Source organism: Chenopodium quinoa, unplaced genomic scaffold (assembly GCF_001683475.1).
Source record: "Chenopodium quinoa cultivar QQ74 unplaced genomic scaffold, ASM168347v1, whole genome shotgun sequence".
NCBI lineage: Eukaryota > Viridiplantae > Streptophyta > Magnoliopsida > Caryophyllales > Amaranthaceae > Chenopodium > Chenopodium quinoa.
In genome coordinates this window covers 236,673-261,984 of record NW_018745666.1, presented here as the reverse complement: position 1 = coordinate 261,984, position 25,312 = coordinate 236,673, and the positions used below count along the sequence as shown (strand labels likewise).

At 34.3% G+C, this 25,312-nt stretch overlaps 2 protein-coding genes across 5 annotated transcripts; one reads left to right on the top strand and one right to left on the bottom strand.

The window, feature by feature from the left end:
• The first annotated feature begins 502 nt into the window (after nucleotides 1–502).
• LOC110717169 (lysine histidine transporter 2-like) lies at nucleotides 503–9,981 on the top strand. Of its 4 annotated transcripts, none has more exons than XM_021895810.1 (8): nucleotides 503–1,111; nucleotides 7,201–7,361; nucleotides 7,647–8,039; nucleotides 8,159–8,552; nucleotides 8,941–9,046; nucleotides 9,164–9,255; nucleotides 9,362–9,430; nucleotides 9,653–9,981. In XM_021895810.1, the coding sequence occupies exons 1-8, from the start codon at nucleotides 1,070–1,072 to the stop codon at nucleotides 9,749–9,751; spliced, it is 1,356 nt and encodes a 451-aa protein (XP_021751502.1). In that variant the 5' UTR covers nucleotides 503–1,069; the 3' UTR covers nucleotides 9,752–9,981. The 4 variants fall into 4 exon arrangements, with proteins under 4 accessions (XP_021751502.1, XP_021751504.1, XP_021751503.1 ...); XM_021895812.1 differs by lacking the exon at nucleotides 503–1,111 and adding an exon at nucleotides 1,851–3,743; XM_021895811.1 differs by lacking the exon at nucleotides 503–1,111 and adding an exon at nucleotides 5,317–5,666.
• Nucleotides 9,982–10,227: 246 nt separating this feature from the next.
• Nucleotides 10,228–25,092, bottom strand: LOC110717168. The gene is made up of 11 exons (XM_021895808.1): nucleotides 22,184–25,092; nucleotides 21,750–21,989; nucleotides 21,436–21,562; nucleotides 20,263–20,415; nucleotides 19,930–20,174; nucleotides 19,769–19,838; nucleotides 13,635–13,841; nucleotides 12,319–12,551; nucleotides 12,149–12,227; nucleotides 11,933–12,070; nucleotides 10,228–10,952 (listed from the first exon to the last, which is right to left on the bottom strand). Exons 1-11 carry the CDS (start codon nucleotides 24,577–24,579, stop codon nucleotides 10,752–10,754), a joined length of 4,089 nt encoding a protein of 1,362 aa, XP_021751500.1. The 5' UTR covers nucleotides 24,580–25,092; the 3' UTR covers nucleotides 10,228–10,751.
• Nucleotides 25,093–25,312: the final 220 nt, after the last annotated feature.

The window sequence follows — 25,312 nt, the reverse complement described above, 5'->3', positions numbered from 1 at the left end:
TATTATTTATGTAACCTAGTTTGACTTTGTTTTGTGATTTAGTGATAAATAAATACTAGTTATGTGGGATCATGTTAGATTCATCTCAATGTCTATTTTCTAAATATCAAAATTTCATAATTTTTGCTAAATACACAACTAAAGATATTTACATTTAAAGCTATGAATTGACAAACGTGTCTAAATAAAATGACTCGTATCAACTAATTGAATTTTCATAATAAGCCAACAAGCAACAGCTTTTGAATCTTGCTTAATCTAAAGTGACTTCAAAAGAAAACCTCCGTAGAATATGTCATAATCCAAACACGACTTACATTTAGCCTATGTAGGACCTAAATTCCAAAACACTGTTGCACAACTTTTATGATCTTTAAATATTTCTTGGTATGACTTAATAACCTGATAATATGATATATTCTAAGATCTAACAATAGTGAAATATTTAGCCTTGGACATAAGCTCAAAGGTCAGGACTCCTATGTGAAGAGCCATGATGGATACAAATACAAATCTCAGAACATTAACCATCATATTAAACTTTTAGATAGTGTAAAACAAATCTTCGAAGAACAAAACATCACAAATATAAAAACATAGTGTATAACATTAAACGCGGGTGTATAATAGACACATATTTCGATAATTGACATCTTAACAAGAGTGTGGAATTCATAAAATAAAATTATAATAACGAAATAGACAAAAAAAAAAAAAAAAAAGATGGGAAGTTCGTAGAATTTTCGTAGGTAGAAGTCTAATAGTCAAAGGGGTTATACGTCAGTCTTGTTTTCTCTCTCCGTTTACTTCAACTTGCATTAATCTTTCATACACACCATTCTTTGCCCATATAAGCTACCATTTTATCACATTCTCAACCCATCTTCACATTTATACATTATTTAAAACTATATAGTAGTATATACTTCATATATATTGTATATTGCTAATTAGTATATAAGGTATCAAAAGAAGATCAATTATCTTGAGATTGAGTTTGTTAATCTTTGATTACAAGTTAAACGAAACTCGGGTTTTGGGCGATTTGTATTTTAATCAAGGTGTTAATATGGTTACTCAAGTAACTCAAGCTTCTCCTCAGAATAGCGCAGTAAGTTTTCTCTGTTTTTTTGTTTGATCATGTTTTTATTATTGGATTAAATCTTTTGTACTCTGTTTTATTTGGTATTAGTATTTGTACATCTAGTATATGATTGTAATTTGTAATATGATGTATGAATTTAATTGTGCCATTGTTTAGGATGGACATTCAATTGCAATGGTATAATTTTTAGCCAAAGATTGGTTGCTTGTATTAGTTAAGCTATTAAATTGGAATCAATTAGGTACGTCACCAAGAATGTGACATTATGTAATTTAAGAAAGTAAAACGAAAAATACTAGAAATTACACAAACACGAAAAAAAGAAGTGAGTAATATGATTTAAATTTTGTGTTTATGACTTTGATTGTTTAAAATAGGTTGAGAATTCTTCCTAGTCAGTTCATTGTAAATATATTTTATGAGACTATCTTGTTCGATTTTTGTTGATGTAATGTAGAAAATTTATATATGAACGAAGTACATGATAGCTACCTCATTTTCAATTTTGAAAATTAAGAATTCAATACAAACTATGAGAGTGGAATTGAGTTTTTAGTCTCACAGTTCATCTATTCAACAATGGTATTAAAGAATGAATACACGTCAAAACAATGTAAATTAACCTTTTTTTTTTGGTGCAATGTAAATTAACATTATAATAAGTAACTTACAATATTCCTCTGAAACATTATAGTAGTAATCTATAAACAATTAATTGGAATTAATTCTTGTACTGTATATCAGTTACTTACTATATATAATTCATGTAAGTTAATCTTTCAAGTTAATATTTTAGTATTCTTTTAAATCCTTAAGTTAAGCCGTTAGTTGATAGTTGACCCTTAAAATATGAGGATAACAACTTCTCACCATGTGATATATTCTTGCTAAATTCAACATTGGACAGCCTTTTTTTTAGTATTAAATAATTAATGTGATCATGTCTTTACATATATTTTTAGGACTTGTTTGGACGGATGTACCCACAAGTTAACAGAATACAAATTTGATTGTTTGAAAATTTTGTGTTGATCACTTGAATTGCATAATATTGTGGTACATAACTAACATAAGTGATTTTTATACTATGACGTATGCTAATTAAATAAAATTCCAATCACCCTTATAAAAGAATCGCCTCACTTGTCTTTGTGTATACAACATATATATCCTTTTTCTTTGTGGGGATGACTTACTAGGCCGTTTATAATAGTATTTATTAATCCTATGTTTTGAATATCACCTCTTAACATATAAACTAATCACGTTATTCCGTCAACATTTACCCACACAAAATCACGCGATAGGAAGTTGAGCATTTTCGGGAGTAAGGAGAATAAGTGTAAATAATTTAGAAGGTAGAAATAATAAGTTTGAAGTTTTCATGTCAAATGTATGAGATTATTAAACCCTTACACTTGTCTTTATAGTTAAAACTGAAATTAGAGTGCAGTAAATATTTAAATAATCTGGTGGTTTATGTAATTTTAATAATTAAAGGAACCTTTCAAAAAATAAAATAATAATAATACGGAGTAATAAAATGACAAAAGGAAACAGGTGCCACAAGTTTTTCGCCCACCAAAATAAGAGGCTAGATAAACTCGATCTGTCAACTCTTAAGTGTTGAATAGTGGTAAAAAAAATAAAAAAAGAAAAAAGAAAAAGAAATAAAGATAAATGTTATTAACAAATATCAAGCAATATTTTACGCAAAGATCATGTCATTAACAAAGATTAAGCAATAAAAACAACCTTTTTCTGTGTAATTATAATGCAAAATTGCTAAGTGATACGAAGTAATACATTTGAGAAATTTGCCAATATAAAATATGTAAATTATATTAAAATTGGACTAAATTATTTTAGCTGTATTTCCGTAATGTCATTTATGTAGGTGCAACCATCACGATAAGTAGTAATCTGTAGTCCGTAGGTACTAGGTAGTAACACTTATGAATAGTTAGTTCAAAAGTGCATAGTTCTATATGTAAGGCTGGTATATTGGCCATATTAAATAAATATTGTACATGTACTTAATATTTATTTTTGAGGACAAACGGCACGGGGCAAACATATACTTAACATTGTCATTAGTTACCTCGATATAATTTAAACATAATCCTGTTTTTTGCTTTTTTCATATTAAGGTATTTTTATCTTCTATAAAAAAAACCTGACATTGTAAGAGACACTCCTATTAAAAGTCTAAGTTAAAAATTATAAAACAGAAAATTATGTACAATATACTTATGATACGTCAAAAAGTCAAATACAGAAATACTTGTTACACTCTCTTATCCTTAAATCCTTAATAAAATCCATATACATGCATCATAAAATAAAAATAAATAAAATAAATAAAAATTCATGATTCCAGATTCAATTCACTCGTTTTATTGCTATATAAAGCAGTAAATTTCCACAACTCATTGACAGTAGGAGAGAGATTAAAACTTTACCAAAAGAGGAGATTTGGTGATTACAATTTTACAACTAATTTTTATATAAAGTGTGTAACGCATTACTTTTATTTTGCGCACAATTTCAGAAGGAGATTCAATTCCCAAATTTTTAATCTCCTTCTGTTAATTTCCTAGCCAATTAAATGGATACTCGACCTCCTTCAAAATTCACAGTATGATTTCTTTTCTCTTTAATTGTTTATATGATTTCTTTTATTGCAATTTATATGGTTCATATAATATAGTTAGTTTATTATTGTTGTTATTTGGATGTATTCATATATATGATCATTATATCTGGCCTTAAGAATTTTTTCGATATGCTAATTGTTCTTTTCTTGATTTCATTATAAGTTAAAAAGTGTGTGACAAAATTTTAAATGTGAACTAACAATATTCGGAAACGAATGGAGTAATGAATTAACCTGATTCTTATTTGTTTAATGATACCTTGTTATGTTTATTTGAATATTTTTTTTATGATTAAAAAAGTGATATAGGTATCGACAAAATAGTTGAATTATAATTGTATTTTACACTATCTTTGATAAACCTTGATTTATTTTTAATTATATTTTTCAATCCAACCCCCTTGTAATTTGATCTTCAAGAGCATCTTAGGTGGTATTTTAACCTTTAAATTATATGATCAAGAATTCCGGATCATAACTTCTCACCATGTGACATACATTATTTGTCTTCTAATGAAATTTGAATATAATTTATCCAATTAAAGCATAGTTTACAAGATAGGATGATGGTATTGAATATTGATTTAATTAATTGTGCTTTTTAGGGAAGTTTTGAAGATTTTAATTTACATATAATACTTTAAGAAAATATTTTAAGCTATGAACCTGGTCAAACTCATTGTTCAAATACATCTAAATAGTATATATATTTATTTCTGATACTTAAGTTCACACACAAAACGAAGTTAATGTTGAAAAACCATAACCCTACCGGAGAACCCTACCCAAAATACATTGAGAGAAACCTCTAACCCTACTTAAGCTGAATTGAGCCCAAACAACGTGAAGCCTGATTTGACTCATCACTTATGATATTTGTATTAAGATTATTTGAACTCTCTATTTGAAATTAATCTCGAATCCTACTTGTTGACCCAAATTTTCACGTTTAAAATAAATCTATATGATGTTGGCCTGTGATTATTCCTGCTCCTCACATACCTTTTTGAATTGGTTAAAAAAAAAAAATTGGTTTAGTGGTCCAACATACATTTGAGAATATAATCGTTCTCTATCTATTATATATTGTTTATATAGAGAGTGAGGTATAACTCAAGTGGTTAGAGCTTCCCTCCCGATTCCAGGAGATCCTAGGATTGATTCTCACTCCCGCCCTTTGTGACTCTCTGAACACTAAAAAATATATATATATATACTGTTTATATATGAAAATTTTAAGTGTAAATTAAAATTCTTTATATACACAAGAAAAGGGTATATATGGCGACATGGCGTGATGACCATTTATATTCAACCATAGCTACTAGCTAGTTCTTCAAGCAAATCTTGCTTGTTTAGAATATTTAATAAATATAATGATTTGCACCAAAAAAAAAATATATAATGATGAGTGATATATTTGGACTTTTTTAGTTGAAACTTAAAACTCGGCTTTCCAATCATTTGAATTAAGAAAAATGACATAATAAATTAATAGCCAAATTGAACAATTATATTGTTAAAAAAATAAATAAATAAATAAAAAATTGAGTGAGAAAAATCAAATTATTAATTGTATATTTGTATGTAGGAGTGTAGTTCATGGTAGGAATGTAATGTGAAGTTTAAGGGCGTGGACTTGACTTTTTATCCTATAAAAAGTGGTGTAATGATAGTAGCTTAACCCTTTAGGAAGTCTTCCAAATTAAAAGTTCATAATTTGGCAGTTTTCTACTTTTTTTTTGGGGGGTGTTTTTTGTGGTTTGGTGTGAATTGTTAACTCCACAAAAAATAGGAAATCTCCAAACTTTTTGGTCAATTTTATAAAGTGAGTTGATTCTACAATTGACAAATTGTACAAATATGGCTCCTTCTGTCCCCAGCACTTCTTATGGGCGTATCAATGTAAATATCTCTTTTTTCTATCTTTAGAATAGTAGATTGTGTGCATCATTTGGGTTGTTTGTTTTGGGTTATCATATGTTTTCATTTCACATTGATGATAATCATTTACTGTAAAAATATGGGATACGGATGGAGAATTAGTGGGTATTGAATAAGAATAGAAATATTATTTTTCTTTGTTTGGCATAAGTTAGAAATTAGATTAGGATAACTTGTATTTTTAATTACCATTACTTATCTTTCCTTTTCTCGGTAAAAATGTCTTTTACTCTATCATTTTTATCCCATCGATGACAACTTTGATTCCCCTAGTTATTATTTTTGAGGGATAACCAAGCTTTTAGTTTGTTAACGACTTTTTTTATTTTTTATGGTCAACCTTTAATGTAAAGACTTCAAAAGTCAAAATTACTAATGGAGCTACTATACACAAGAAAAATGTCTCTTAAATTTAATCTCAATTCAAAACACCTATCAGTTAATCGTAAATGACTTAGAAAATTTGAGGTGATTAGTCTTTACGGATTTTATTTACCTGAAATTTTTAAGAAACTTGCTAGATATTTCTTCAATGTCAATAGATTTTGGTAAAAGTTCACATTTTATCTAGTCAAAGTTTTGCAATAATGATTTTTGAAAGAGCGAGGGTAAAATGGGAATTCTTTATCATGTTATGTCTACTGCAAATTGTGTTAGTGGGGTGCTACTTAATTTTAAGTGATGTATCACACAATTAGTAGTAGACATGCCCTTTCATGTGAACAAGTTGTCATTTGAATATTTGATAAATTAATTTTCAATAATTTTTGTCTAATTTCTAATTTTGCACTCCATGTGTTATGGACTTAAAATAAATTAAAGACTTTGACTCTTCAATTTATGCTAAGCTGTATTTTTGCTGTCAATTCATAATTTTCTTTGAAAATTTTGGTGGACAATGAATTCAAACCTATTATTTGTTTATTTATATCAATGAATTTTACCAATTATAAATGCTACTGTTATTAATTAGCTCCGTGAACCCACCGTTTATACATAAAATAAAGTTATAAAAATACTTTTATGATGATCAAGATCAAATTCACGAGTATAATTGTATAAATATACTTGTATAATCTTATCTCTTTGGACTTCAGTTTGATTACGATTTCCTTATATAGTATTTTCTTTTATGATTCTATACTTAATTATAGTACTTTTTTGACGTATACCTTGTGACAACGTTACCTTTAATTTACCATCTTGATTTGTTTCACATGACAATTCTAACATATTTGTGATATCTTCAATGAAAATGACTCATTTTTCTTAATTTGTCACTTTGAGTACTATAATATCAATAAGTTCAAAACGTTATGAAAGTATGTTTGATATTTGAAAATAGGTTCAAAGTTAATGTTTGTGAACTATTGAACTCTAATGATAAGGGAAATTTAGCATATTTTCCTTGTATTATTTTTTATATACGATATCATTTTGTTATGTTTTAAGTGAATTTGCATTATATTTATAATTTTGGTGTATGTTTAATCAGGATATTGAAACAAAGTTAGCAAAACAAAAGGAAATTGATGATTGGCTTCCCATTACATCGGCAAGGAATGCAAAATGGTGGTACTCTGCCTTCCACAATGTCACGGCTATGGTTGGTGCCGGAGTCCTTAGTCTTCCATATGCCATGGCTAATCTAGGATGGTAAGTTTTCACAAAATTGCAACATTTCCGTATGTGGTCTAGAAAATTAGCTTAGTCAGCACAAAATAACAAGACAACACCTAATTTTTCTACGTAATTAAAATGTTTGAGTTCATTTCCAAGTAATAGTTTTTGTATATGTTTTCACGAAGAAAAGTATGTTAAATTGCCTAAATGTCACGTATATATTGCAATAATGATGTTACTTTTTCTATACTAGCTATGGACGATGAAAGGGTGCATTTTTTATATCGACAGTTAATATAATTTTGGTGTGTTTTACAGGGGACCAGGAGTGGTAATTCTAGTACTGTCATGGATCATAACATTGTACACCCTGTGGCAAATGGTGGAGATGCATGAGATGGTGCCGGGAAAGCGATTTGACCGGTACCACGAGCTAGGACAATACGCCTTTGGGGAGAAGCTAGGCCTATGGATTGTGGTGCCTCAACAGCTTATTGTTGAAGTTGGTGTCAACATTGTTTACATGGTTACCGGAGGTAAATCCCTTCAAAAGGTCCATGATATCATATGTGCTACCAAGACTAATTGCGCACCTATGAAAACAACCTACTTTATCATGATCTTCTCCTCTGTCCACTTTGTCCTGTCTCACCTTCCTAACTTCAACTCCATCGCCGTTGTTTCATTGGCTGCTGCTGTTATGTCCCTTAGGTGAACACTTGAACGAGCAAAACATCTTTAAAGATCTTTTAAGAGTTACCTTAAATATGTATTCCAAGGCCTTAATTTTTAACTAGTTGGATTTCTTTTGGTTTGATATGATGTTGCAGCTATTCTACAATTGCATGGACAGCATCACTAGGGAAAGGTGTACAACCAGACGTTTCTTACGGGGCTAAGCACCATAGTGACGTGGGGAAGATGTTTGGCTTCTTCAACGCGCTAGGAGATGTGGCTTTTGCATATGCAGGACACAATGTTGTACTCGAAATTCAAGCAACCATCCCTTCCACCCCAGAAAAGCCTTCCAAGGCACCCATGTGGAAGGGTGTTATCGTTGCTTATATCGTTGTTGCCATATGTTATTTCCCTGTTGCCCTAATCGGCTATTGGGTTTTTGGCAACAAGGTTGAAGATAACATCCTTATTTCCCTAGAGAAACCTGGTTGGCTTATTGCTATGGCCAACATGTTTGTGGTCGTCCATGTTATTGGAAGCTATCAGGTGTGTATCATAATTTGAAATTGTACACACACCAGAAAATCTACTGTATATACCAATTGTGTACCCAAATAAGTCTTGGGAGTTGGTGGGGATTTGGGAACTCACTTTGTGACTTTGAGGCCACGAGCTCGAGCCCCACCAACTACAAAATGGTTGGGAGTAGGGGGATTCCCTTACCTCCCCCTCTACTCTCAAGCGATGACCTACGGAGCTGGATTGGCTAAACCTGTGAGAGGTGCCGGTTCAGTAGGGTCCTTAAAAAAAAGTCTTGGACGTGCACAATATTCCCTAGGAAATGACCTTGAAATATACTAACTTTTATGATTCACATTATGGTTTTCATATGAATTTCCAAGATACTGATCAAGAACTTTTTTTGCCTCTCTAGATATATGCCATGCCGGTGTTTGACATGATTGAGACTGTGCTAGTGAAGAAGCTGCACTTCAAGCCTACTTGGTACCTTAGATTTATTAGTCGCAACTGTTATGTGGGTAAGTGTCAATGTTCTTATTCTATATATACTTTCTCTTTACAATTATACTATCAACGTGACTACTGATCGAAATTTGATTAACCATTGATTTTTTTTTTTTTTTCTACTTCCACAGCACTTACAATGTTTATAGCCATTACATTCCCCTTCTTTGGAGGACTTCTTGGATTCTTCGGAGGATTTGCCTTTGCTCCAACTACATACTTTGTAAGTCCATTTTACGTACAAAGAATCTTAAATTAAATCAACATTTTATCTTGAATTTTAATTTATGTTGCACTTGTCAAATGTTCTAACTTTCTTCTATTTGCAGCTTCCTTGCATCATGTGGCTTGCTATTCACAAACCCAGGAAGTTTGGCCTATCATGGTGGTGTAATTGGGTATGTTTTCCTTTCTATATGCTGCAGAGCTTATCGAGTATGGTCTGATTCTAGCCGAATAACAATTTTTTCGACCACTTTGGTCTTTGGCCTGATCTGGCCTCAGGATAAACATTATCAGCCCGAAAATTCTGGCTGATATAAGTCGAGTTTTTATTGGCACATTGGTGTAAATCTTTGTTATTGAATATATTCTCATAATGTTTTCTGCTCATATTTCAGGCGTGCATTGTTCTTGGAGTCATGCTGATGGTGTTAGCACCTATTGGAGGGCTTAGACAGATCATAATAGCCGCGAAAACCTACAAGTTCTACTCATAAGAAGCATTTTCATATTTGTGGTTTGAAGATTAGCATTGTAGTTTTTCTTTTGATAAAGACGAAATGATGAATCCAGCTACATTGCTTCTTTAGTATCAGTTGGATTATACATTTTTAACTAGGGTACAGTCAGTTTGACACATTTTCCGAACCTGCTAGCTCTCTCTTTGTTTATATTTTTTCAAAAATTTGAGTGCATATAGAATGAGTTTCTGCTGAGTTTCCAAGTAGTCACAGAGTACTTCTAAATTATGTAAAAGGGGTTGTGTTTGCCTTTATATGCTTTCAGATTTCACAGTTTCAGAAATAAGGTTCAAATATACAGTTGCAGACATTATGCTTTTCAAAATCTTCAGTTTTGTACTGAGACCTGCAGTAATCGATATCAATCTTGCGCAAGCCTTCTGCTTTCCCTGAATTGTAAGCGTGATGCTAGATGTCAAATGTCTTCAACAGTTCATAAGCAAGAGGACCGATTTCAGAAAACATAAGCAAACACAAACACTATAATAATTTAATTTCAATCAAAGCAATTCTTTGTGCTATACAAGTTGCCTGTATTTACATAGCTTCAACTGGAAAAACAAATTTCTTTCTCACATACAAATACCCCCTTCACACCCTCCAAGCCAAAAGAAAATGGAAAAAGAAAAAGAATATTGATATAATTTCTAAAAGTAAAAAAAATAATATAGAAAGATTTTTTTTTTTCCGTCGTCTATGTACTTGAGAACCAAGACACCTTTGGCTTAGGGTTAGTTGCCGAACTTCTGATGGAAAGTCCATCTTAATCTCATTTTGCTTGTGTATCGTTAGATAATCCCAACAGTGCTGCACAATTGTGCCTCTGAACTTCAAGTTAATCACAGGGTTTAGTTGAGGAAGTCTCTGTCATAGCTTCAGAGCATTAGATATAGTAATAACCATGATTCATAGTGTGATTTATCTAGTCGTTTCCTTCAATATAGTTCAAACCGTGACTCAGCTGGCTGTCTTTCTGTTAATAAAATCCACCAGGTCTTGTAGGTTCAAACCCCCGAGAATAAGGGTTGGCAGAAGATCTCCACATCTCTCGCCATTGTCTTCCACTATTACCTCTTTCTGCAGTGTTAAAAGAAGTTTCAGTGTACATTCTTGAAGCATTGCTACTACTTTTCCTTTGGCCATTCCTTGTCTCCTCGTCAATATCATATTGGAAACGCTGCAAATGAATACCAATAGTTTTAGTAAACAATGTGTTGGTTTGGAAAGATTTTCGATCAATTCTAATAAGCTCAATGTCATCTCTTGACTTTCTTTCAAAAAAAAAAAAAATGTCATCTCTTGACTCCCTACTTCCCTAGTGTAGTGACTTAACTGTATCATGTATGTTATGATAGGTTGCAAAGTGAAGGAGCAAGTCACACAACCCTTAACTACTTCAGATTTAACACAGTTATCCAGCAGTAACTCAGCTATAAACTTTATGCAGAAATTATAATAATAATAAAATATTTAAAGAAAAAAAAAAGAAAAAAAAAAACCAAGGTGACTTCTCATCTGTTTTCAGAAATGGAAAACTCTTGGCCTTGCAATTCAAAGAAAAATTATGTTCAGCTTCATAAGAAAACTAGATTTTTTTTTATTTTTTTTTTGACGGGACTAGATTTATTTAGAATATACTCCGTTGTCTCAACCAAAAAAACTTTATTACCCAATGAATTTACATTTTTCTGTTAATAATAAACATCATTAATTTAGAAACATTTACAATTCCAAGCAACATAATTAATACTTCCTCCATTTCATATCTTTCTTTCCACTTTGACCAATTTTGCCTCACAAAAAGATTTTTAGTAAGAAGACCAGTATGAAACAGAAGAGTATCTACTACTACGTATTTGGTTTTCAAGTTCCCTACATAATTTTGAGAAAACATTGTGTTTCCAAATTGCTCCATTTCCTGTTTTCTTCATATTATCTGTTATGTTTACCCAGTGTATAATGTTTCATTAATTTTGCAGAGACTTGCTCACCTAAATACCATGAAAATTTAATATGTCAAAATTCAGGCTCCCAAGACAACCACCTAGACATTTAACAAATGTTGTAGTATTCATGACATCTTATAACAGACTTGGTATGGTAAAATAAAGAAATGAATAAAGAGAGCATTAGAGAAATAGGTTTTTTACACATCACCTTATCAGGGTCTGAAAGAACTGCATATGCCTCGCCAATCATCTTGAATAGCTTATCAGCATCCTTGTAGACCCCCTCCGATATTTCCTTCCAGAGACCATCATCTCCACTTTCAGCTCTCGCCAATGATTGACCAGCCTGTATTAGCAATATTCGTGTGAATTTTTGCAAGCATTAAGAAAATGGCAAGTAAAACAGCAATGTGAAGGCTCAGACCTTATCAGGATGATGCCTCAGAGCAGCTTTACGATAAGCTTTCTTTAGATCTATTGCCGTAACAGATGGCTCTACTCCCCTGCCATCAGGATAAAGACCAAGACTGATGTTAGTACCAAATTCAGTTTTCCAGAATTAGATAATCAAACTAATAAATGTATAACACTTACAAGATCAGGTAAAAATTTAAAGGTATCCCTCTCTTAGCCTGTTCTTCCATCTGAAAAAGCCGTTGTCGAGCTTGTCTTAGATCAGCTACAGAGCCCAATGGCACATATGCTCCTGAATAAGTGGACTTCTCCTCTGCCTGCTTGGTAAGAAGAGACACAAGTCTCTCAAGATCTTTCGCTGCCTGTTCATAGTCTCGAATCATCTCAAACAAGGTGGCTCTTCTGGATATTGCCTGCAACATAATTAAGATAACACTCTAATTAGATACAGTGAATGGACAGAGTAAAAAGTACTAACTATCTGGATCACTTTCGACGGTTAGCTTAATTAAGTAGACAGGGATAATTGTCAAGATGTAGCTAACTCCCTCCACGAACACTCAATCATAGATTTCCGATAACAAAATGCATAATATGACAGTAAAAGCCATGATGAGCCATCTAATAGGGAAATGTTCTAAATGAATTCCAGAGCATCAACCTACACCTCTACCTTTTCTACATATTAAGTAGAAAACCATTTCTAAAGATATTACTTCCCTTATTCACTAATAGTTGCACCATTTCTCTTTTGAAAGTCAAACTTCAAAAAAATTTACCATAAATTTTCATTAATATATAAGAAATAAATTGTCATGCTTGTTAGTTTCATCTCAGTAAACAGTTTCAAAATGTTAAAATTTTTAAATTTTACTCATATTAGTTCATGGTCACGGATGCATTTTATTGAATGGAGAAGTAATTATTAGTGGTCTTTCAAAAAAAATATATAAAAATAAATAAACCCTATTTGTTCAGAACTAAATTCATACTTATCACTTATTTGGATAGGTACATGTCCATTACTTACAATAAGCTTGGGCAGATCGCTCAGTAAAAGCAGTGCATAAACAATAAGCTTATTAAAGAAGCATGCTGTTGCCTTTGACTTTTTGATGATTTATTTCAAAATGATGTTAATTTACGTAAAGTTCAAACAGTATAAAACCCTGTTTTAAAGAAGCCAGTAAGTGTTATTGGGAGCCCATTGTCCAGGCATTAAAAAACATGATCTGATCTGAAATTTTTACTACGTAGGATTTTTTATGTCAATCCGAAAATTCCCATAAGGCCATAAACAATGTTACCAACTCAAAATGTGTTCCTCCAAAAGGCTAGGTAGAGTTATAAACTTTAGTGTGTTTCTTCATTAGGAACTAGCTAAGTTGGAAGTTGCAGTTTAACAAGGTTCAAGTATAACAAATTACATAAAATGTTATATAAAAACAGTTTAAGTGCTCTGATGACTACTAAATGCGGATATAATTGGTCCAAACCTTCAAGTAATGTTCATCCAATGCTATAGCCAAACTGCAGTCTGCAATTGCATCAGTGATCTGCCCCAATGCTTGGTAGGCTGCAGCACGATTGGCAAAACATACTGCACTGAAAGGTCGGGACTCAACGTTAAATGACAAAGCAGCAGTATAATGTTCAACAGCTTCTTTATGCTTTCCTGCTAGAAAGGCTCCATTTCCCGCGGACTGCAAACAGGAGCAAACACCTTACACCACAGATACATGAAAAATGCAGGATAGTTTATGGCAACAAGCATACTTAAACAAAGATGACAGAATAGTAAGCTTGTCTAATGAAATTGGTGCAATTATTAACCGGTAAATTGGACGTTTAAAGGCAAATTGAATGGTTACACCCACCTAATTGGACTCCCGGAGAATATTAGGGACCATGGTAAACATTTCAGCAATTTTTATTTCCGGGCGAATAAAAGTCAAAAAATTCCAAAATTTAAGGCTAAGATCCACGCTTTTTGAGAAATTTTGGAGGTTTCGAGGCCCGGTGTCGAAAAGCCATGAAACTTTAGGAGATACATATCGAGGTCATATAATGTCGTTTGAAACCATATATGCTCATTATATGTTGTCATAAATGTTCGTGGTAGGCTTGATTTAATGAATCGGTGCAAGTTGTAACCCAGTAAATTGGTCTTTTAAAGGCAAATTGGATGGTTCCACCCACCAAATTGGACTCCCAGAGGATATTAGGAACCATGGTAAACATTTCAGCAATTTTATTATCCACGCGAATAAAAAGTCAAAAAATTCAAATATTGAAGGTATATCCACGCTTTTTGAGAAATTTTGGAGGTTTCGAAGCCCAGTGACGAAATGTCTTGAAATTCTAGGGGATACATCTCGGGGTCATACAATGTCGTTCGGAACCATATATAATCATTATATGTTGTCATAAATGTTCGTGGTAGGCTTGATTAATGAAATCAGTACAAGTTGTAAATCGGTAAATTAGTCGTTTAAAGGCAAATTGAATGGTTCCACACACCCAATCGAACTCCGGAAGGGTATTAGGGATCATGGTAAACATTTCGGCAATTTTTATTTCTGGGAGAAAAAAAGTCAAAATTTTCCAAAATTGAAGGCTAATATCCCGATTTTTTAGGAATTTCGAAGGTTTCATGTGTCGAAAAATAATGAAATTTTAGGAGATACATCTCGGGGTCATATAATACCATTTGGAACCATGTATGATCATTATATATTGTCATAAATGTTCGTGGTAGGTTTGAATTAATGAAATCAGTACAAGTTGTAAACCGGTAAATTGGGCGTTTAAAGGCAATTGGATGGTTCCACCCGACCAATAGGACTCCCGGAGGGTATTAGGGACCATGGTAAACATTTTGACAATTTTTATTTCCGAAAAAAGTTAAAATATTCCAAAATTAAAGGCTAAGATCCATGTTTTTTGAGAAATTTTGGAGATTTTGACACCCGGTGTCGAAAAGCCTTGAAAATTTAAGGGATTTATCTTAGGGTCATATAATGCCGTTTGGAATCATATATAATCATTATATGTTGTCATAAATGTTTGTGGTAAGCTTGAGTTAATCAAATCGGTGCAAGTTGTACACCAGTAAATTGGCCTTTTAAAGGCAAATTGGATGGTTCCACCCACCCAATTGGACTCCCGCAGGGTATTAGGGATCATGATAAACATTTCGGCAATTTTTATTTCGGGCGAAAAAAAGTCAAAAAATTAAAAAATTTGAAGGCTAAATATTTACCTTTTTGGGAAATTTTGGAGTCTACGGGGACCAGTGTCGAAAAGTCTTGAAATTCAAGGAAATACATCTCGAAGTCATATAATGTCGTTGGAACAATATGTAATCATTATTTGTTGTCATAAATGTTCAAGGTATTGAGTTAATGAAATCGGTGCAATTTGTAAATCGATAAATTGACCGTTTATATGCAAATTGGATGGTACCACCCACCAAATTGAACTCCTGGAGGGTATTAGGGACCATGGACCCATGGTAAACATTTCGGTAATTTTAAATTCGGGCGAAAAAAGTCAAAAAATTCCAAAATTGAAGGCTTATATCCACGATTTTTGAGAAATTTTGGAGGTTGCAAGGCCCAGTGTCGAAAAGCCTTGAGATTTTAGAGAATACATCTCGGGATCATATAATGCCGTTTGGAACCAAATACGATCATTATATATTGTCATAAATGTTCGTGGTAGGCTTGAGTTAATGAAATCGATGCGAGTTGTAAATCGATAAAATTGTCGTTTAAAGGCAAATTGGATGGTTCCAGCCACCCAATTGGATTCCTGGAAGGTATTAGGGACCATTGTAAACATTTCGGCAATTTTGGTTTCTGAGCGAAAAAAAGTAAAAAAAATTCAAAAAATTAAGGCTAATATTCAGGCTTTTTGAGAAATTTTGGAGGTTTTGGGGCATGGTGTTGAAAAGTCTTGAAATTATAAGGAATACATCTCGGGGTCATATAATGTCATTTGGAACCATATATGATCGTTATTTGTTGTCATAAGTGTTCGTGGTAGGCTTGAGTTAATGAAATCGGTGCAAATTGTAAACCGGTAAATTGGCTTATTAAAGGCAAATTGGATGGTTCCACCCATCCAATTGGACTCCCGGAGGGAATTAGGGACCATGGTTAACATTTTAGCAATTTTTATTTTCGGACGAAAAGAAATAAAAAAATTCCAAATTAAATCCACGCATTTTGCGAAATTTTAAGGTTTCGGGACCCGGTGTCGAAAAGTCTAAAAATTCTAGGGGATACATCTCAGGGTCATATGATGGCGTTTGGAACCATTTATAATCATTATATGTTGTCATAAATGTTCGTGGTAGGCTTGAGTTAATGAAATTGGCACAAGTTGTAAACCAGTAAATTGGCCGTTTAAAGGCAAATTGGATGGTTCCACCAATCCAATTGGACTATTGGAGGATATTAGAGATCATGGAAAATATTTCGACAATTTTATATACAGGCGAAAAAAAGTCAAATTCAAAAATTGAAGGATATATTCACGCTTTTTGAGAATTTTTGGAGATTTCGGGGGCCTGGTGTCGAAGAGTATTGAAATTTTAGAGAATACATCTCGGGGTTATATAATGTCGTTTGGAACCATATATGATCATCATTTGTTGTCATAAATGTTCGTGGTAGGCTTGAATTAATGAAATCGGTGCAATTTGTAAACCGGTAAATTGGTCGTTTAAAGGCAAAATGGATGATTCCACCCACTCAATTTGGCTCTCGGAGGGTATTAGGGACCATGCTAGACATTTCGGCAATTTTTATATTCGGGAGAAAAAAAGTCAAAATAAATCCAAAATTGAAGGCTTAATATCCACGCTTTTTGAGAAATTTCGATTGTTTCGGGGGCCCGGTGTCGAAAAGCATTTAGATTTTAAGGGATACATCTCGGGATCATATAATGTCGTTTGGAACCATATATGATCATTATATGATGTCATAAATGTCTGTGGTAGGCTTGAGTCAATGAAATTGGTGCAAGTTGTAAACTAATAAATTGGTCGTTTAAAGACAAATTGGTCCCGGAGAGTATTAGGGACCATGGTAAACACTTCGGCAATTTTTATTTCCGGGAGAAAAAAAATCAAAAAAATCCAATATTGAAGGCTAATATCAACACTTTTTGAGAAATTTTGGAGGTTTTGGGTAAAACTGTCATTTCGAGTAAACGAGTCGGGTTTAGGTCGGTAAGAGTGGGTCAGGTCAACTCGGGTCGAGTCAATTCGGATTAATTCCATAACCTATGCGGGGTTTGGTTTGGGTCATGCTTGAGTCGGGTCACGTCGGGTCATACTTCTTATCGGGTTATGGTTATAATCAGGTCGAGTCATTTTCAAGTCGGGTCATTCTCGGGTTTAAGTCGGGTTCAGTTCTAGTCAATATATTGCGGGTTATAATTTGGGTCATTTCCAAGTCGGGTTATTTTCGGATTCAAGTCGGGTTATGTTCAAGTCAATAATTTGTAGGTTACAATCAGGTCGGGTTATTTTCAAGTTAGTTCATATTCGGGTTCAACTAACTATAAATAGATAATTATCATTTTTATCAAGTTAATTATTTCCTTTGACTATAATATATATGGCAATATACAAGGGAACTATAGTCTATAATTTAGGCAGATAATTATCTTCTATGACCATACAACAAATATATACTATATTTAATTCTTAAATTTGAGGATGATACTCCTTTCTTTTGCTGCCTGGACCGACTTGGTCTCCCTAGACAAAATGCTTTGATCAACAATAATAATGTGGTCTAAATTGCATTTAAGGTGATTTGAAATAGGGTCAAGAACAATTTGGGTTGAATTTAGGTCGGGTCAATAACAAGTCATGTTGATTTCGAGTCGGGTTAGTAACAGATCGGGCTGAATTTTTTGGTCGGATTAGTAATAGGTCTGGTAAAATTAGGGTCGGGTCAATAACAAGTCGGGTTGAATTTGGGTCGGGTTAATAACAAGTCGGGTTGGTTTCTGGTCGGGTTTGTAACAGGTTGGGTTAGGAACGGGTTGGGTTGATTTCAGGTCAGGTCAGTAACAAGTCGGGTTAAATTCTGGTTTTGACAGGTTAAAATGGGTTTGGGTCAATTTCGGTTCAAATCGGGTTCGGTTCAGGTCAATAATTTACGAATTACATTCGGGTCGGGTCATCTCCATGTCAGTTCGGGTTCGGGTCTCACATACTCGGGTCAACTTGGGTCTAGGATTGGTTTCAGGTCGGGTTTGGGTCACCATTTTTTTGGGGGTTTGGGTCAATTTTGGTTCAAATCGGGTTCGGTTCAGGTCAATAATTTACGAATTACATTCGGGTCGGGTCATCTCCATGTCAGTTCGGGTTCGGGTCTCACATACTCGGGTCAACTTGGGTCTAGGATTGGTTTCAGGTCGGGTTTGGGTCAATTTCGGTTCAAATCGGGTTCGGTTCAGGTCAATAATTTACGAATTACATTCGGGTCGGGTCATCTCCATGTCAGTTCGGGTTTGGGTCTCACATACTCGGGTCAACTTGGGTCTAGGATTGGTTTCAGGTCAGTTTTGGGTCACCATTTTTTTGGGTTCAGATGGTTCGGTTCATAATCGGTTTTGAGTCAGTATTTCAAGTCGGGTCAACTTTTGACAGCTCTACTCATAACTATCAAAGACATAAATTGCTAACAAATGCAAGTGGAAACCAAAAAGGAAGTAAAAGTTTGACTTGAAGACTTAAGAAGCCAACTGACAAAAACCATCCTACATGCTAACATCAAAGCTTGCTAAGTTGTAATTGTAACAGAATGATATGCTACCTTAACAGGGGACAATATCCATATCCCTATATACTCCCTAGACATTACAGAATGAACAGAAAATTCTTCCGTAGACATTACAGAATGAATAGAAAATTATTTCTAACTTTTGTATATTTTTTCAAGACAAAAAAAATAGTACTTAAGAATGAATAGATGTTTGTGTTTTTTCACAGTATTTAAAAAATGGGAGGAGAAAGTGGATGAAGTATGATTAAAAAAAGTGAAAAGTACAATTATAGACAAAAGTTAGAGAGAATGTGGAAAAAATACAAGGCAAGTGGAAAAATCAAGGGTAATTTAGGAAGTACAATGAATAAAGTAAAAAAAAATGAGGGTATAATGGTCTTTACATACGATTCAAAAATATAAATAAGAACAACATTTAGGGTCTCAGAAATAGGCAAATAGGAACTATAATGTGGGAGTGTGGCACGGAAAGAGTATTCAGAGAAGTAACGTTTCTAAAGCAAGGAAACATGGACACCCGAGAATTCTTCCAGAATTTTTTTAAGCTGAATTTGCTCATGTAGGATGGCAACTCTATATAATAGTGATCCTTGCTATTCGACTTCGACACTAATGTAGAACAGCCTATTTAAGTCTGACAACAGCGAGACAAGGGTACAGGAGTGTTTGACAAAGTAGGACACTTATAACTGATTAACTGTTCTGTGGTTGACAACAAAGAGCCTGAGGATATTTTAAATAGAACATAAAGAGCAACAGTAAATATAAGCCACTACAGACAAAACAGGAAAAGGGAAAGGGAAAAAAAAAATGCAATGACGTACCTTATGATTTATCAGCTCATGTGCAGTTGAAAGTTGTGGTATAAATGATTCAATAGTCTCATTTCCAAACCTAGAATATTTTATTAGCATTGAGTCATAATTTGAGAAAGTCATGCTTAACACAAAAAGGTTAAAATAAATTACAATAGAGGATGCATTACTTGGCCACCATAGACCTCCAACACTCTTTCTTCTCCAGAAAATCAACAGCTTCTTCCAGCTTTCCTAAATAAAAGTTTGATTTGAATATGTAACAATATCGCCAAATCCGGAAAGAATAACTCTCCAAGAGCTCAGAAGCCTCCAAACATGGTGACTGTCCATCAGCACCCAGTAAAGGTGAATTCTTTTCAGCAGTTTCCAAAGTCTGCCCGCATAGCTGTGCCACCTCTTCATATCTTCGCAACTGCAAATGAAAAAGTCTTATATAAAGCTGTCAAGATAACCATTGACTAGAAGGGAAAACAAAAAAGAGCATTGACAAAGCTACAAACCATAAATAGTGCTTCTGCTTTACTTTCAAGCAACTTCTCTGAGTATGGACTGATAATTAGGGCCTCAGAAATCACTCCTAGAGCAGTTTCTGCATCAGACAGCGTCCTTTGTAACAAAAGTCGAGCAGCATGACCCATGGATTCAGATGCTTTCTGCAAGTCAACACATTTAAGTCCATCTTATCACAGGTTTTAAAAAATTTGCAATTATTACACCCCTATGCTACAGTGCATACTTAATCATGACTCGGTAAACACTCCTCCAAATACATGTCACAACATGTTTTACTTTTTAAATGGATTTTGGGAAAACTAACGCCCTTGTGACTAGCAGCATATGGGAAAAAGTCTAGACGATCAACTTGAAAACATAACTTTAATGAGTCTATACAGCAACATAATGGATCAATCCAAGACCGTGAACCATCTACAAATAAACGCTAGAACTTTTTATAGACAAAGAAGGAAATTACATCAAAATTTAGTGTCCCATACTTCCCCATATGCTAGAAAAATAAGGCCAAGCAAAAAACAAATCCAACACATATATCCTAGCAAGTGATCACAAAGACACGGTATCATTAGCTTAAATACAAACTCAACAGGAATACAGCACTAACAAATACTTATATGGACCATACATAAGCAAGTATATATATTAACCCTCCAGATCCCCAAGATCCCAATCCTTGAAAAAGTGAAAAGATTATGTGGCTTTATATGAAAAATATTCCCTTAAAAGCTACTCTATCCCAGTAACTAAAGTCAAAGAGGCAGACAGGGGTAAGGCAGTAGGCAAACATCACAATTCAAGAAGAGCAACAGTATTGAGCAACCTCAAAAATCTGATACATTGTCTTTAGTATTAGTAAAACTCCCTCTAGTATTCCCCTAATCAAAATGCCCAAGTGTCAATTATTGATCTTGAAAATCCTGCCTAGAAGGCTAAAATACTGACATTGAAAGCATAAATTTCAAACCCCACCCCCCCCCAGTTTTTGTGCTCAGCTATATGTAATAAATAGAATTTTCCTTTTGCATAAGAAACTTTGTCATTATTTCGCTTGGAACAGAGGCATGAGCACTTTTAATTTATGTTTTTTATTTGGAGGTGGAAAATAGCAGTGATTTGGAATGGCCAATTAAAAGAACACTGACAAATTAAATAGGTACCTGTGCCTTTTGTAGGCCATCTGAAGCTTCTAGAATAATTTTCCGCTCCACACAGATATCAGTCGACTGCAACAGTCTCTTGAAATGCAGTGATGCATCGCCAATTTCACCAAGAGCAAGGTAGCAGCTAGTTCAACAAAAGAAAACAGATGAAGAGGGATAAAGAGGCATAAAGGACAAACTATGTTCCAGAATAAAATGTAACAGATCCCTACACAAGTCACACTTCCTACCCCAAAAGGCTAAAAGTAACACAACACACAAGCTTAAACTACAGGGAAAAGACATTAGGGCATGTATTTTATGAGCATTACTTTGCAGCTCTGAGTTGAACTCTGAAGAAGCTGGGATCTATGTCAGCGGCAACCAGACAGTCTCGTAATGCTTCTCTAATTCTTCCACGAGACATACGAGCAGCAGCTCGATTACTGTAGCAAAGGACCAATGCTCGGAGGCAGTCCCTAGATGTCTCATGTTGAGGAATGCAGCTCAGCCCCTGGCTATAATAAGCCTCTGCTTTCTCCAAATCTCCATTTGCATAAGCTTGGTTTCCCCTGAAAGTCTTCATCATAGTTAGCACTAAGCAATCTTAAATAACTCAAACTAAATGGTAATCGAATTAGAAACTGAATAAATCACCCTAAAGGTGTCTACCATGTTAGCATTTAGCAATATTCAACAGCAAAAATAGAATGGTAAAGAAAACAAAATATTGCAAACAATCAGAATAGTCAAATATGAAAAGCACCTCAGACGCCACTTCTCACAAGCTTCTTGTGCTGCACGAGCTGGTGCTGTTGGAGATGATATAGCTTTCTTTGCATCTCCCACAATACTACCTCCTACTGACATGTTTGTTGAAGAGGTAACCTTTTTAATACCTTTTAAGGGAGCAGTTGGTACAGTATCACTTTGCACCACCTGTGAAGGAAGGACAGAAACTCTAGAAATGGGAGAAAACTGTGAATCAGATAATATAGTACTCCTAGCGGGAATATAGATATCTGGGCCAACTTTCATACGAATTTTCTTCTTATGTAACCGAGTAGCAGTTGATGTTTGACCTTGGGCAGAAGAGGAAGCAGCAAAAGTGAAAGAAGATTCTCCACTGGTTGCAGAACTTGCAGTGGAGAAATATCGAGTTTGATCACAATTTTGTTCCACACTGTTTGATTCAACCTCATTTTCTCCATTTTCATCCAAATTCTCATATGCAGACATAAAACTTTCACTTTCAGCTGCAGACACAAAATCCACTGGAGAGCTTGCCATAGCTGCACATGTATTGCCAGTGCACTCTGAAACTTGCTCTTCTGCTTCACCATGCTTCACATCATTGTTTTCAAAAATGTCCATGTTTTCTGTAGCTCTAATCAAATCCTCATCTGTTGCATCATTAGAAAGGGGTGCGTGTGCTTCAAGTGATGCCCGGCTCTCAGTTGTCAATGAAGGCTCTTTACTTGATTGCTCGGCATCCCCAGTTTCACGATAAGGAGAAACATCCATAGGTGAATAAGACTCAGAAGGTTCATGTTGGAAGTTATTCTCCTGTGATGTAAAATTATTCCCAATAGACATCAAGACTGATTTAGTTTCTTTTACTTTTGCCTTCCTCCCTTTGGATTTAGCATCTCTAACTAGTCCCTTGGTGCTGTATCCAGTTTGCACTTTCGAATCAGGTGTTCTAAATTCAACAAAGGGAATCCTTGAACCTTCTTGGTTGTAACCAAAAGCGAAACCTTCCTTCTTCACAGTACCATCAGTACAAGGCACTTCAAATTCGTGCCTCACCGGCTGAAAGTGTAGGCTGCCAGATGAAAGAGATGATGTTGATGATGCGGATGCTTCACGAAATACAGAGCCTTTATTCGATTGGTAATCAGCTACTTGAGGACCAACTGAATGCTCTTTTTGTTCCTTGATTGGGTTTAGGAACTCCGTGGGATATAATATTCTACTATCTTCCTTGCTCATGCTTCCAAGTGGTTCAGTCCTTGGATATGAACTGTCAGTTGCATTGGCATGATCACTAGATTCCTTTGTATCACCAAGAATTTTCAACTTCACCATCTCATCCAAAATCATCGTATCTACGTCCACCTCTTCACCAGATTCAGTTCTATTAGCATCCACAGAGCCAAATGTCGGATTGTTCATGTTGCTATTCATTTGTTTCTTAGTACCACTATTTTCGTCAGGATCAGCTATGTTCAAGTTCTTAATCCTAGAGAGTGCGCTCGCAATGCTAGGGTCATTAGAATCTTCCATTGTCCTATTGCCCCCAAACACAAATTTACTACTATCAGAAGCACCAAAACCAAAACTATCGCTACGAAATTCACCAGTATCTTTGAGATTCAACTTCTCCAAATCATTAGGAAGTTCAGATGCCAATGAAGTACCAATTGAACTACTCACATTATGCACACCATGACCTTCACCAACACCGGAACCTCTCGAGCTCCCGGTACCTAAACCTCCCAAGTTCAAATTATGTATCTTATCAAGAAGCTCAGGTGCCACATTGCTAGGTTGCTGAACACCAATCGAGCTCAAACTCCCACTTTCATACACATTATTGCCACTTTGTCTACCAATATTTTGATTCTCAATTCTCAATTTCCTAATTTCATCAATAAGTGCATCCCCTACTTTCTCAACCTTACTAGCAACCTTAATTTTTAAATTCTTACTACTATTACTATTCATATATACTTCATCATCATCTTTACCCTCCAACCTAGATGAAACCCCTGCTAGATTATCCGAAACGGGGCGAAACGGATTAAAACCCGGATCGATTTTCCGGGTTTCTGAGCTTCCCATTGACCTGGGATTTTGAGATTTCCTAGACTTCACCAATCTTGGCCTTGAAAGACTAGGAATTGAGCTAAATGGGGGCTTTTCAGAACCCAAATTCGAAGTTGACGGTGAACTAAACTCAAATTTCGCATTCATTTGACTAGAGTTCACAAACCCAGATTGCCCATATGGATTCATGTTGAATGATGAAGCAATTTGATCGTTTGAAACGAACCCAGAAAACCCCAACGAAGAAATAGGCAAAGTACTAAAAATCTGACCTTTCTTAGAATTGGAAGTATCGAAAACTGATGCGCCGGAGTCTAGCAACACCGACGACATGTCAAGAAAGGCTTCATCAAATCAACAAGCCTGTGAATACCAATCTTCATCCCCCTGTATCAAGATGCATGCTATGTGTTCGACGAAATGCCTCAAAAAAGATGTCAACCGTTATTTATGCTTGGTTATGAAGGAAATAATTAAGGAGAAAATCAGAAAAATAAAGGGTTGTTGTTTTTAGATTAGGGTGAGGCACGACATTTGATTTTATGTTGTTTTAGGGTGTGAAGATTGATAGCTACGTCTCTTGATCTGGGTCAGCAAAAGTGCAAACTTCATGTGATCACTTCTTTCCCTTTCTTTTTTTTTCTTTTCTTTTCCGTTCTCGATTTTCTCTTTTCTTTTGATTTTCAACTATTCCGATCATCAATTATAATCTTTTCATCAATCTTAAAATGTTCGGTGAAAGTTGTCTTAATTTCTTAAATAATCTCCGGTTGTTTACAGAAATAATCATCTGGTTGAATACTCTATAATAACAAGATTAAGAATCAAAGTCATGCATATTTAGAAACCTGATGGCGCAAATAGAAACACTAATTAACTTGTAAATGAAATATAATAGATGCATCGAAAAAGTTCGTTTTTCTGAAGTTTGAAGTGTTAAGCGCACTTAATATATCTTTACCCTGCATATATGCAAATACCATTTGATATTTCGTTAAAGCGATTGTCAGTATTATAATTGTATATTAAACTCATTTCATTGGAACTTTAATCCTAATGATAATGG